The sequence below is a fragment of the Scyliorhinus torazame genome, chromosome 10 (genome assembly GCF_047496885.1).
Source record: "Scyliorhinus torazame isolate Kashiwa2021f chromosome 10, sScyTor2.1, whole genome shotgun sequence".
In the NCBI taxonomy this organism is placed as follows: domain Eukaryota; kingdom Metazoa; phylum Chordata; class Chondrichthyes; order Carcharhiniformes; family Scyliorhinidae; genus Scyliorhinus; species Scyliorhinus torazame.
The window spans coordinates 74,426,612-74,439,793 of record NC_092716.1 but is presented as its reverse complement, the minus strand read 5'-3'; the positions used below and the strand labels follow the sequence as shown (position 1 = coordinate 74,439,793).

The 13,182-nt window shown below is 44.5% G+C and overlaps 1 protein-coding gene and 1 long non-coding RNA gene across 2 annotated transcripts; both read left to right on the top strand.

Annotated features, from left to right (window-relative positions):
* The first annotated feature begins 838 nt into the window (after positions 1-838).
* Positions 839-2,837, top strand: LOC140384830 (uncharacterized). The gene is made up of 2 exons (XR_011933157.1): positions 839-950; positions 2,466-2,837. It is a non-coding gene; the product is annotated as an uncharacterized lncRNA (long non-coding RNA).
* A 3,592-nt stretch (positions 2,838-6,429) lies between these two features.
* irx3a (iroquois homeobox 3a) lies at positions 6,430-9,851 on the top strand. The gene is made up of 4 exons (XM_072518267.1): positions 6,430-6,935; positions 7,494-8,517; positions 9,179-9,245; positions 9,459-9,851. Exons 1-4 carry the CDS (start codon positions 6,723-6,725, stop codon positions 9,511-9,513), a joined length of 1,359 nt encoding a protein of 452 aa, XP_072374368.1. The 5' UTR covers positions 6,430-6,722; the 3' UTR covers positions 9,514-9,851.
* Positions 9,852-13,182: the final 3,331 nt, after the last annotated feature.

Below are 13,182 nucleotides of genomic sequence, written 5' to 3'. Positions count from 1 at the left end.
AAACCGCCCATATCGGCAAAGGGAGCGTCTCATTTCAAAATAAATTTCCACCTCATCAACGGTTCGAGTTAAATCGATCAATAACTCGCCCCATCCATTGGTTATCGTGTACAATATCTCCGTCTGCACATGAGACCAATTAAAACAGCTCCTTTAAATATAACACGATGCAACCCTGCAAATGTTAATTAGAGCATATCTTTTGGAATGGGGATATTGTCGATAGGAGATGAGAGGAGATTGGAGGGTGGAAAGATGGACATGCTGAGGGAGAGATGGAGGGTGGTTGGGGGCGGGGGGTGGGGGTTTGTCTCTGGCTCGGCTCTGTTTGGATTGATTAATTAACACGTTCCCGTGGCATTTGACTAGCCGGAGAGCCCGCGAGAGTGCGACAGGGAAGTATTCTCCAGGCGATCATTTTTGTTTTGCACTGAGAGATATACCACCGCCCCCCCCCCCCCCCACCCCCACACACACACTCTGTCCGGGCCCCGATTTCAGCGAGTAAAAAGTTCAGTTGTAAATAGCGTGCAAACAATCAGACGGAAAGCCTATATAATAAAACACTTGGAAGCTCCCACAGGATCGACATCACAATATTTACCAAAGGCTCCGCGGCAAGGAAGCCACTAACAGCAGTCGGCTGCTTGTCACCGAGAGCCCTGACCTCTCTAATCAATTACTGCACAAACTCCAGGATTTAACCACAGAATGATTATTTATGGGTTCCTTTTAACATTCGCCTCGCCTTTGCCAACCCTGTGTACCGGTTTCACCCCCTCCTCCCTTACAGTCCAGCTGGCAAACGGCAAGACTGGAGCCTACTTTACACGTGTGTCTTTTAAACTAGTTGTGGCCGAGCTTATGAAACACAGCATTTTGCGAACGGAGCAATATCGGAGCCATCAAGGACAGTGTAACTATTACGGCATGGAGTTATAGTGCTTGTGGTATGCGACTGTTTAAATTGTTATTTTGTTTTCGAAAACCCCTTCCTCTTTGATTGCTAATACTAGAAGGAGTGATTTTTTTTTACAGGCAATCAACATAGTTTACCTTCGAAGGCTAAGCGTGATTTATTTAACTATAGCGTTTAAATAAAACGTCATGTCCTTGTGTCAGTTAGCCCTCTGCATTTAAAATAAAGGACGCTGTGGAGTTTTAAGAGGAATTTGGACGCTGTGTTTGCCCATCGCTAATCCCTGCTCGCTGGTGAGAAGTCCCTCACAGGTGCCTTGTCAGTGAGGATTCGCATTCGATAGCGCCTCATGAGACCAGAGTTACGAAAGTGTGTTCCCATTGACCCGTTCCGCACGTTTTGAATTAGTCTCTGCATTTTCGCCCCCAGATGGAAACACACCTCCTAGAACGCAAGGCTGCAGAAACTGTAACTGTCCCCATCTCAGTATCCAAATGAGAAATACCTGCTTTCGTAACTACAATTCGTAAACTTACTTGGGGCACACCACATTTTTAAAACGACAACGCCAACTTCACTCATCACCATCGTACCGAGTTCTGTATTTGACTGGAACTATTTCAAAACAGCAATAGCTTGCCAGTAAATGTATAAAATATACTTCACACTAGCTAAGTACAACAGCCAAGGCAAAGACAGATGCAAACTGCTTGGGCAGGTCTTCCACGTCGGGTGCATTTCAATCATTATTTATTTCAGGGGGGGCACCCTAAAATACGTTATTTGTGTGTGTGTGTGGGGGGGGGGGGGGGGGGGGGGGCAACGGCTTAAAAATCTCCACTTCTCTGTTTGGCACGAAAGAAGTTCTTCTATTCGATATATTTGAAAGGCTGGACCCTATTTTAACCTTCGGCATTGAGGAAGAAACAGCAGTAACTGATTTGAGATCCCATGACATTAACATGTCGTCCCTCCGCTGTAATGAAATTTAAGATGTAGACGTGTTAGGCGACCCCCCCCCCCCCCCCCACTCCCAACCACAAAGGTCCTCTTTTTTTTCTAAACGTCTCCCTTCAAGAATTCGCAAATAAAAAGTTGATGTTATCAAATAGTTTTTTAAAAAGGTAGTTGTCAAAGGCTCTCAGGGCAGGGGTGCTCCAAACATTGTGGGTCATTAATTGTGTTTTCTTTTCGAATCAAATGTCAGCGCAATTAACAGATTTTGATCAGAGGACTGCTAAAGATTGATTCCGTATGCGATAAGGAATGTGCAACTTGTTATCGCCCCGTCCCGCAATTACGGCAAAGATCCAAAAGTGGAAATCGAAGAGTGTTTCCACCCCCCCCCCCCCCCAACACTTTGATCTCTCCCGCTCTCTATTTTATTTTCTCTCCCCAGCACTTTTTCCAACATTATCGCCCACTCCCCTCCTCCACCCACACACACACACAGATACCCGTTTGGTTGGACTGGAATTCAGATATCATTTGTAAATCGAATGACCGTCTAGGATTTATTGATTTAAATAAATCGTCTGATTTGCAGGATTCAAAAATCTCCTCGGGACTTCGTCTGCAAAAGACACCGTATGTGGTTCAGCTTCAAAAACAATTGGCTGCGAACAAGTTTCGTGATATTGCACTCAAGACGGAGTTGCAATTGTAAAGAGCAACATTGGACTCACTTACTTGCTGTGGAAAGAGACGGGTTTAAGTTATATTATAGGAATTATAAAGGTGTTACAAACCAATCCCAAAGGGTACTGAATATCACCAGAGATAAATCTCGCTGTAGGTTTGAATGTGACGGATCGATTACATATGTGTAATGCATATTCCTCTGGGATCTTCAACCGTGGTGTTTAACATGAGGGAAATATAAATATTTTTAAATAAGCAAAATAAAACTTCAATCATGCTTCGGGGTCATTAAAAGTCTATTTACAGTTCACTGCGGAAGTCCCGGCGAGGGACAAGTGCTGCTCCAACTTTGTTTTAGCAAAAAACAAAGAACAGGATCGGTTTCAGCTTGTGGAAGATTTTATAGCGTTCACTTTAACCATGACTTCTTACACATTCCCTGAAGAGGTTTATAAGTGTAAAAGGAGTAACGAGTGTTAAAGAGGAGTAATAAATCAGCAGCTGTCCAGCGGGTCCTGACACCGCCCGGAGATACGGCACGTGTCGTGCCCGGGGTCCGGGTGCATCAGAGCGGGAGCACTGTCCCAGGCAGGAGCGCCGTTTCAGACAGTTTCGTCCAACACCAGCACACCGCCTGACCTTTTAACTCTCTTCCAATCCTGATCAGAAACTAATTCTGCAAATGTACACTGAAGAATAAATAATGGCGCTTCCTGGTTTGATGAGCCCCCCTGTAATTAAATCCCGGCTTAAAGAAGTATTTTTTGTTCCGCAGGAAACATTGATCTCAATAGCGGAGTGGCCTCGCCCCTGAAAGAATGCGCAAAACATACTATAATACCTTGCTTAGCGTAAATTGCTACCGGCAGCATTGTGCCACAGGACTGAGCTACCTGTTTGTCCCTTCGAGGCATTCAATGTCCTATTACTTAACAGTTAATATTATCCCTTGCATAAATCATTTTAAAACGACTAGGTATTGGAAATCGTGTTGCTTGCGCGATAATTTAGCATCGCTCCTTATGTCTTCAAGGGGTTAATAACAACAACATATTCAGTACCATATGTCCCTTAAATTCAAGAGGTTGGCTTATTCACTCGACTAATTGATTTTTGTACAGTGTGTACTTCAGCCGGTAAAGTTACTCATTAAATTAATTGATTATTAGTGCGTTGGTGCTGTTGCAGATGTCAATGACAGAGGAGACACGTTTCTTCCTGAACATATTTAAACCAGTCACAATCCACGTGTCTTTCAGTAAGTAACAAACATCTAAATTACTGATAGCACGATATGAAGTACGCTCAGTGACACGGGGCAAATAACATTAGCATCACAATACATAATCTATAGAAAGGAAGCGTCCAAACGTTCGCTGCCAAGACCTCCAATTCCTTCCTCATCTCTCTGGCTGCATCACCTGTGTTCCAACATTTGTCTTGCCGCCCTTTTTTCCTATTTATTTTGTCCAATGTTAATCATTGTTTTCGCTCATTTCCCATTGCCTCACTTTCCTAAACCTTTCCCGTGTACCCGATATAGTGCCCCGGTCCCCTTGCTCAACACATCCTTCACACAATTGTTTGAAATCACTTTTTTTTAATAAAAGGAAAAAAAAACATTTTCTCGCCGTGTTTTCCTATTCTGATCTTTCCTATTCTTTCCTTGTGATGTGCTCTCTTTCATCTGGGCCCTTCAGTCTGTTTATTTCGTGTTCTCGGCCTGCCTCTCTACTTCTATTTGCTTTAGATTATCATATTTTCAAGTCTGTGTTCTTGGCTTTTCATTCTGGGTTTCCCTCCTGCCCTTTCATCCCCCTCCCTTCCCCTTCCCTCCCAGGACTGTTTAATCTGGTTCCTTTTACAACAGATGTGCCGAATGCTTTCTTGCCATTTACTCGACACTTTACTCTCCATCACTCTGTTCCCCTGCCTTTTTTGTGGACCCGTTCCTTCCCTTTGTACCACTTTTTCCCCCGCTGATGTGATCGCTACTCCCCCCCCCCCCCCCACTCACACACATATGCGAATGAAAGGCCCGCCTGTCTAAAGGCGCGGACCCACAATGTTGATTTTTTCAAGATGATTACAATTCTGTCTATATGACACATGGCAATGTATTTGGAGTAATTAATAAGCTAATTATCCTCACCCCCACCACCACCCAGTCCTCCCTGCAAATAGCCTGCTCAGAAATTGGACTGAGCTTGATTCTGCCTCCAGCTCCACTTAGATCAAACTTAAAACAGCCACCAGCTTCCCAATGTTCATGCGACGCCATGTAGATGGCTCTTTGTCCTGGCAAACTCGCTAAGCACGGCTCGCGGTCGAGAGCCTGCACAGAAAACAGTCCCCCCCCCCCCCCCCCTGTGAAATTAATTATTTGAGTTTAATAAAGCAGCTCTCCTTTTTCTTTTTTTTTTTTGCAAACATGAACCAAAAAAAAAGACTATGCAGGCAACAGGGTCGGGGAGTGCGCGTAAAGTGGCGCCGCGGCGAATTCCTCCCAGGCGCGCGCGAAGCATTGACTATGACCAGAAGGGAGAGGCCAGGGATAGCATTGGACTGCGGTTACCAATGTGTGAGTACAGACCACTGAGGTACTTTTCTTCTGTATTCTTTCTGCTTAAGTGCTCCAGACAACCGAAGGACAACGACAACAGAAATGTCTGACTTCGAACACCTCTCTCCCCCTCCCAAAAAAAATCAGTCGATAATTCGATTTCTAATTTGTAATTCCACTAAAAAATTCAATAGAGGAATTTATCACCTCCCGCCACTTAACTGGACGGGGGAAGAAAAATAAAATCTCAAAAAATTACTTTCTCCTTCAAACAATGAATGGGTGGGCGATTATCTGACATCAAATACCAGAAAGATGAGCCATAAAGCGATTAGATGCGGTACACACAGGTTTAATATATTGATTCGGGGAATTTCAATCTAAGGACTTGCTTCTCTCTAATCCGCATTTATTACAACCTCGTATTTAGCTTTATCGTTTGAGGACACCACAACGGAGCGAGGAACAGTGAATAAACAACGTGGGGTCAGAAATTTGCTAATTACAGTTTAGAGGCAGGAGAAAAAGTGATAATGAGTTTGGGATAAAGGTGCTGGTCTTGCTGCCTTTTCACACCGCGGGTTTACCAATGGAACAACCGGGACTGGCGGCTTCTGGGGTTGAGCCGGGTTTCTTTCTGTGTTTTTTCTCTCTCTCTCTCTCATTTTGCATTAGTCCCGCTTTGATGTGAAGTGGTGACTCTGGAACCGTTTGAAGTCCATTATTAACACTGAATTAACTCGATCCTGAACTATATTGCCCACTCCGCTGTGCCTGCACAGAATTGGTTCCTGCAGCGTGAGGAGGCACTAGCTCGGGGTTTTTTTTTAAGGAAAAGATTTGGTACCACCAAGCGAACTTCCTTTAACAGGATCGATATGAGCATGAAAGCCGGAGTGTCTGCATTGTGCCTCTGCCTCATCAAAACTAAGCATCTGCTTAACAAAGTTGAAACAATAGCAGAGGGCGAATAAAGTTTTGTCAAGCGGCTGGTTTAAAAAAAACTACATCAAAGCGACTTCAACTTGTTCGGATTCCGTTTTGTCTTACTTTAGGTCGGTTTTCTTCCCCTGGCTTTCTTTTGGTGCCAATTTTAGATCTACAAATGCGCAGCTTTTACACACACGCAAAAAACCCCAGTGGCAAAAAAAAAAGTGGGAGGCCAATGTTCTTTCTTTAAAACATTTGGGGCGGGCGTGTTTTTAGCCGGAGAGCCGGTACTGATTGGCGATCGCGAAACTGCGACTTGAAAGCAATTGAAATAAAAGATCGCGACGTCAGTAAATAGATTTGGGAAAGACACACTCTGTGACAAAGGCAGAGATTGAGAAAAATCTGCGGCGGACCCGAAAGAAATAGGAGGGGCCTCGGCTCATGCCAGAAATGTCAATCAGGCCATCAACTCCGAATAATCTCTACCAATCTGTTAGGACCTGACCTGGGCACCCCTCAGATCAATAGCAAGTTGAGAGAGCGATCGGATCGGTTACAGTGCGCGCCTGCATGTGGAAACGTATACTTTCAGCCGAATCTCTAGCATTAAAAGTGGATACTCCGGCGCTTTGTACACAGCGATTTCTCTCGCAGTAGTCACTGACCATGTCTTTCCCACAACTGGGATATCAGTACATCGCTGCTACTAGGTCACTTTACCCAGATCGCCAGGGCATATCGTCTTCCAGGGCTGGGAGCGATCTGACGGCGCCCGGCGCTGCCTCTACTGTACTAACCATGTATGGGTCCCCCTATGCCGCTCAAGGATACGGCGCCTTTTTGCCTTATGCAGCCGATCTCCCCATGTTTCCTCAACTGGTAAGCACATTTACGTCAATTTGCTCTCCCCTAGTCCCTCAATGCCGGCAAATCATTAAAGAGAGAGAGAGAAAAAGGACAAAAAAAGTTTGCTGCGATTGTCAAAACAGGACGCCGGGGTGAGGAAGTGCGAAGCGGCGAGTCTGCTGATTTATTTATAATGATATATATATAAAATAATCACAGCTTTTATTTTCACTGTCGAGTTCTCTCTCTCTCTCTAAAAGTTTTCCAGCAGTTTCTGCACTGTGTTTGTCAGTTTCACTGGCGTTTCCTTGTCAATTTCACTTGCAGATTTCTCTGTCTGTGTGGCAGCTCCATTTTTGTTTTGCTTCTGGCCAGGTTTAACTCTTTGAAACTTTCTCACCCCATTTCCTTCATGTCACCCCTCACTCACACATCTTTATGTCTATAGTCACGTACAGAGTGTGTTTCCAAATCACTGGCCCTGCGTTCTGATTAATTTATTGTTTTTGTTAGTTTGTTAGTTTGTTCGGTTGGGTTTTATTTTTAATCACCCCCTCCTCTCTCGCTCTTGCTTTTCTCGTCCCTGTTCAGGGTGCCCAGTACGAGCTGAAGGACAGCCCGGGAGTGCAGCACCCTGCTTTCCCCCACCACCACGCCGCCTATTACCCTTACGGCCAGTACCAGTTCGGGGACCCGTCCAGGCCGAAGAACGCCACCCGGGAAAGCACCAGCACTTTGAAAGCTTGGCTGAACGAGCACCGGAAGAACCCGTACCCCACCAAGGGGGAGAAGATCATGCTGGCCATCATCACCAAGATGACCCTGACCCAGGTCTCGACGTGGTTCGCCAACGCCAGGAGGAGGCTCAAGAAGGAGAACAAGATGACCTGGACTCCTCGCAACCGCACCGACGAAGAGGGCAACTCGTACGGCAGCGAGCCCGACCTGGAGGGGGAGAAGAAAGAGGACGACGAGGAGATCGACTTGGAAAACATCGACACGGAGAACATGGAGAGCAAAGAGGATGAGGACGAGCAAGACGCGGACTTAAACTTGGACTGTAAGCTGGACGGCCGCAGCGATTCGGAAATGTCGGACGCTTTTGACGAGTTGAACGGCTCGGAGGACGGTTTTCTCAAATCGGTGGTGAAGGGCAGCCGGCTGGCGGAAGAGAAACGGGGCGACCTTTCGCCAGAGATCTCGGGACAGTCCAGTGGCGACCAGGGCAAAAACGGTGCCGAGAGGAAAAGCCCCCCCGTGTCCCCGCCGCCCGAGAGCAGCCTCTCCTCGGCGAACCAGAAGCCTAAGATCTGGTCGCTTGCAGAGACAGCCACGACGCCGGACAGCCCCCGCAGGTCTCCACATATCAGCAGCCCCCCCGCGGGAGCCGCGGCCTCGTCTTTCCTCGGCCAGCACAGACTTTTCGCCTGCCCCATGGGCAAATTTCAGAACTGGACCAACCGAACCTATTCTCACCACCCCCTGGCTTTAATTAATTCCAATCACTTCCTGGGACTTAGTGCTGGCCAGGCAATCCCCGCTGCCGGGGTCCCCGCGTTTTGCACAGTCAGAGGAAGCGAAGAGCGGGCACAGTCTACAGAACCCACGGTAACAGGTACATGTAACTTAAATACCCCCCCACCCCCACACACACACACACTGCAGTCAGGCTTTGACAACACCCTGCATGATTGGTAAAGAAAGGCCAACTTCACAGAGAAAAAATAAGAAAACTGAATTAGCAAGCTGGGCCTTATTGGGGGGGGGGGGGAGTTCAAATGAAATTAACTCAACGATAATCTCCAAAGCAGCTCCCAATTAATGTTATTTCCTGGTTAATATCTGCACAGAAGCTATTCCTTCATAGTTTTAAATCGATACTGAGATTTTTCACATCCTGCTCAACTGTAACCAAATACAAGGCAGAGAGACTACAAGGTGCAATCCAAGTAATGGGGTAATGATTTTCTTGATGGTGAAAATTGCATTTATTATAAACTGATCTTGATCAGCAGTTTAGAAGACAATTTATAATTTCATTACAGTAACTTTCCCCCCTCCCCTCCCTAGTAAGCATCAAGATCGCAAAATAGGACCCGTGTAATAAGATAACACTTATCCTATATCGTATTCGGATTGCTTTATCTTTTAAATCGTATAATTGGTAACGATCTCACAACAGAGTTGAGTCTCGAGCGGCTGTCCTTTTCTGGAGTAAAAGATGGACTCGGTAATGGCGAGCAATATCAATGCTAAGAACTCGTTATTATTTACAGATCGAAGCAGTGCCTTGGAAATAGAGAAAAAACTAGTAAAGACAGCTTTTCAGCCGGTGCAGAGACGGTAAGAAACATATTTCATTCTTCACTGCACATTCCCACGATTTTGCAGCAGCCCCATTGCAAGTCACAAGCGTGCAGTTCCCTGTGTACTTTTCACCCCAGTCGAACTACATGCAAAACTTCAATTGCAACATTTTATGCAAAATATGGATATCAAACTTTATTACAAAAAAAAAATGTCGACACTGATGCACAATAATTTTATTCGTTTCAGACCTCAGAATCAACTCGATGCTGCAATGGTTTTGTCGGCGCTCTCCTCTGCATAGTCCATTTTGGCTCTTTTTTTAAACTTTATTTTGTAACCATTTTCTTGTTAAATGGAATGTAAAAAAATGTTTCCCCCCTGTATAGTTTAAGCTGTAAGCATGTACGTGTACTAAACTAAAATTACTAATGTAATACTAGCCGACAAGGCGTGTATCAATTAGTTGAGTTTGTGAAAAAGTGGACCCCAGTTTTTTTTTTGTAAGTCCAGTAAGAATTAGTCATCACCTGGTGTTCGAGATGTTTTGTATATACCGCAAACAAAAATGTACATACGTGTGAACGAAATTGTACAAGAAAGTATATATTTTTGGCTAATAAATGAACAGTTACGACTTTACCTTTGTGTCTGTATTTTCAAAGCTTGTCACCGCGTAGCTATCCCTGGGAACCTCTCAGTATTCTCTTCACTCTGCCCATTGAGATGTATGATTATCAATTGACATTTCAGCCAACAAAAAGAAAGGGAATCCGTGTTGGAAAAAACATTCCCATGTAAATACTGCCTGGAATCTCGTCCCTTTGAAAAGTATCCCAGTTATCCCAGCAAAAAGAGAGATTGTAACCTGCTCCACTGCAAACTTTTAAATATCCTTGTCAAGAGATTTTTTTGACGTTTGATATAACCCGTATTTATTTGTGTGAGCATACCGCTTCCCCTTGCATTCTTTTTGGACGCTGGTGTTTTTAAGCTTGAATCCTCAGCTCACAGCGCTTATCGCTGCTAATGGTTAAACTGTTCCCAACTGCCCAAACAGTGCTGCGATTAATTCGTTTTAAATATAATTGAGGACGCCAAAATATTGCCTTCCAGTATAGCTTCGGCGTGTGTTGGGGCATGACATTTGTGTTTTGGAAATCGCTGTGCTGTCAGTTTCAAGCAGCACCTTCGCTGTTTGTAAAGGGATCGCAATTTCGCACTGTGGTTGAAAGATCATTTAGTTTTAAAATCGCGGCAATATTTTATTGCGGGGCGATTGTAGATGCTTGAGACACTTAGGCAGTATAATGACTAAATGACTTGTATAATATCAGAGCCCCGAAGGGCAGGCACTGGTGTGTTGGATTTTGGACTGAGGCAGGGCAGGGGTGGGGGGAATAGCGTCGGGCTTAGAGCGCCTCCTACAGCCAGTCACTCTGAAACGCGGCAGTAAAGAACCAGAGAAAACCGACCCGGATTAATGGTGGTACATCATGGGGAGAAAAGAGTTATAAAACGGCAGCTGCCTAATTCACTCCAGCTACGTTCAAACCGCTCATTTTGTAAAAAAAAATTGACGGCCTGTGCGAAAACTACATAAACTTTTATTCACCGCACAGATTATCTGCGGAGCTGCGGGGTTGGGTCAAACTTGTCAATTACTCCTCGGCATTTTTTGCGAAAGGAAGATCTGGCTCTGCGTTATAAATCGAGGTTACAAGGCCAGACTTTAGTCGGCCCCCAATTTTGGATAGAAAGTTACAGAGTTTGCTCCTTGGGGTGGATGGGGTGGAGAGGGGGTCAGTGAGCCAACTTCTTGCCTCCCCGTGAAAACTCATTCCCAGAGAAGGAAAAATGAAATGAGCAGCATCCTTTCAACAGGCCCCTTCTGCCAGTTGTCTCAGCTGATATATTTGCAATTGTTTTTGTTAAAGTATTTATTGCAAAATTGTTCAGTCTGTTTATTTATTTTTTTTAAAAACAAGTGGAGGTGGGCTGTAGATTGGCTCCCGAGTGAATTACGGCGTCGAAGTGATTTGCTCCAAATCTTATACTAAACAAAAATCCGAGCTGTTTCCTTTCTCCATTAATAATAAATGATGCTGAAAGGTCTTTTTAGATATTTATTCGCTGTTGTTGCCAAATCCTCTGAAACATTTGCTGTGTTTTGTTCTGGCTGTAAATTAATTGTAATCAACCTAATGAATTTGCTTGAGCGTTCTCATATCAAAATAATAGCAGAATGCACTCTGGAGTCAAGAATACTGTAACATTAAGACATCAACAGGGGATACCCCGAACCTTGGGGGGGGGGGGGGGAGGAAGAATTGATACAAACTGTAATTACTGAACTCTTAAAAGGAGTAGTGACCCCAGATTGCGTGGTACCTGGCTGAACAAAGATTTCGGCATCGCGTTGATTTATTATACACCGTGTGTAACCGTTTGAAGTGCGGTGGATTCTTACGTTTTAAGCTTCAGGGTAACTGAAGTGGTAAAAGAGAGAGCCATGAAAATAAAGTCATTTGAAATTAAATTCCTTTTGTCAGATCACGTAATAGTTTCGCAGTCTGGGGGTGAAAAATAATGGTTCAATGAAGGTGTGATTTTTTAAAAATACATTCTTTAAGCGACAGGGAAACTATAGTGATTTAGGTTGTGCGATTGTAATTCAGAACTCAATTGCTTAATCGAGGACGATTTCTAAGCCCGCATGTTTTAAAAATACTCCAAATTCCTGCAATTAGTTCACCCAATAAGCAGAATATATTTTAGTTTATTTTGATTAAGCGCGTCAGTTGCAAATAATTTTGATTGCGACATTGTTCGAGTCGGTGATTCGTGCAAGTTTTTTTGTGGTACGAATGAGCTCAATGTTGTTTCAATTAAAATGTTTGGATATCCTGGTTTCGCTGTTTGGTCACATTCCCACTCTCCACGATGGCTCCGTGAATGGAGAGTTGAACAGACAAATATACGGAAAATGTAGAGGCGAATCTGTCTCCCCAGAAACATTTCAAACAATATAGATTGGAGTCCTGCTCGGCCCGGCCTGTTCTCTTGGTTAGCACAATCTCGGCTGAAACTTCGGCCTCATTTCACGAGTCGCACTTTGGAACCGGTTAAAAGAATATAATGACTTCCAGAAAAAGCACTTGGCGAGTTTTGGCAGTTTCGCCAGGATTGAGTCATGCTTAGGCTGGAGGATTGGCAATTACTGGGCTCCGTGCCCTGATACACCTTTGCACCGGAAAGAAAGTTTCACAGTCTGGCGGCAGTACGTCAACTATACCCTTGTCATAATCTGATGCTTTATTTGGACTTTGTGCTTTCCCTTTCCGCTCATTGAAGCAACGCTGCTCCAAGTTCACTTTCGACAGTACTCGATTCCTTATACACAGTGAACCGTTACATATCAGCAAAATGCCAATTAACGTCCTGTTTGTTTGATTTTTTTCATTAAAGGCGTGGACATTGCAGATTATATTGGGGGACTGTTTGCAAGTCAATTGAGGGGTTATGTGGCGACCCAAATTTAGTCCTAAACTGGGCCGGACTCAGGCATTTACTGATTCTATCGCCCTGTCTATGCGTCGCATTTGTGTGTCTGATAACTCTCGCTGCTGAACGCATCGTTCTATCTCAGTGTCTCCTTTCCCCTGTTTCCCCCTCCCTCCCTTTCCTGTCCAATCAATTATCTGCCCACCATTCCTGTTCAAAAGTGAACTCATTACGCATATTCATAAATCATCTCTGGTTGGCCTGACACTGATTGATGCAATCATCTTTTTTTTCACTAGTTAGCTGGGTGAAGGATTAAAACACACACACACATCATGCACCTAGATCGGGCATTTCCCACAGCAAGTAGCAATCAAACTGACTTTATTTAGTAGCGAAATCTTTAACATTGGACACCATTGGAACTTGTGCGACTTGCTCAGGAGTTAGTTTAAACTTTTGCATGCTT

What these genes read in the sequence shown, in the direction of transcription:
- irx3a (XM_072518267.1), top strand. Translation starts at nt 6,723, where the DNA reads ATGTCTTTCCCACAACTGGGATATCAGTACATCGCTGCTACTAGGTCA. An exon ending in TCCCCATGTTTCCTCAACTG is followed by an intron (nt 6,936 to 7,493) that starts GTAAGCACATTT and finishes GTCCCTGTTCAG; the next exon opens with GGTGCCCAGTACGAGCTGAA. An exon ending in TTTCAGCCGGTGCAGAGACG is followed by an intron (nt 9,246 to 9,458) that starts GTAAGAAACATA and finishes TATTCGTTTCAG; the next exon opens with ACCTCAGAATCAACTCGATG.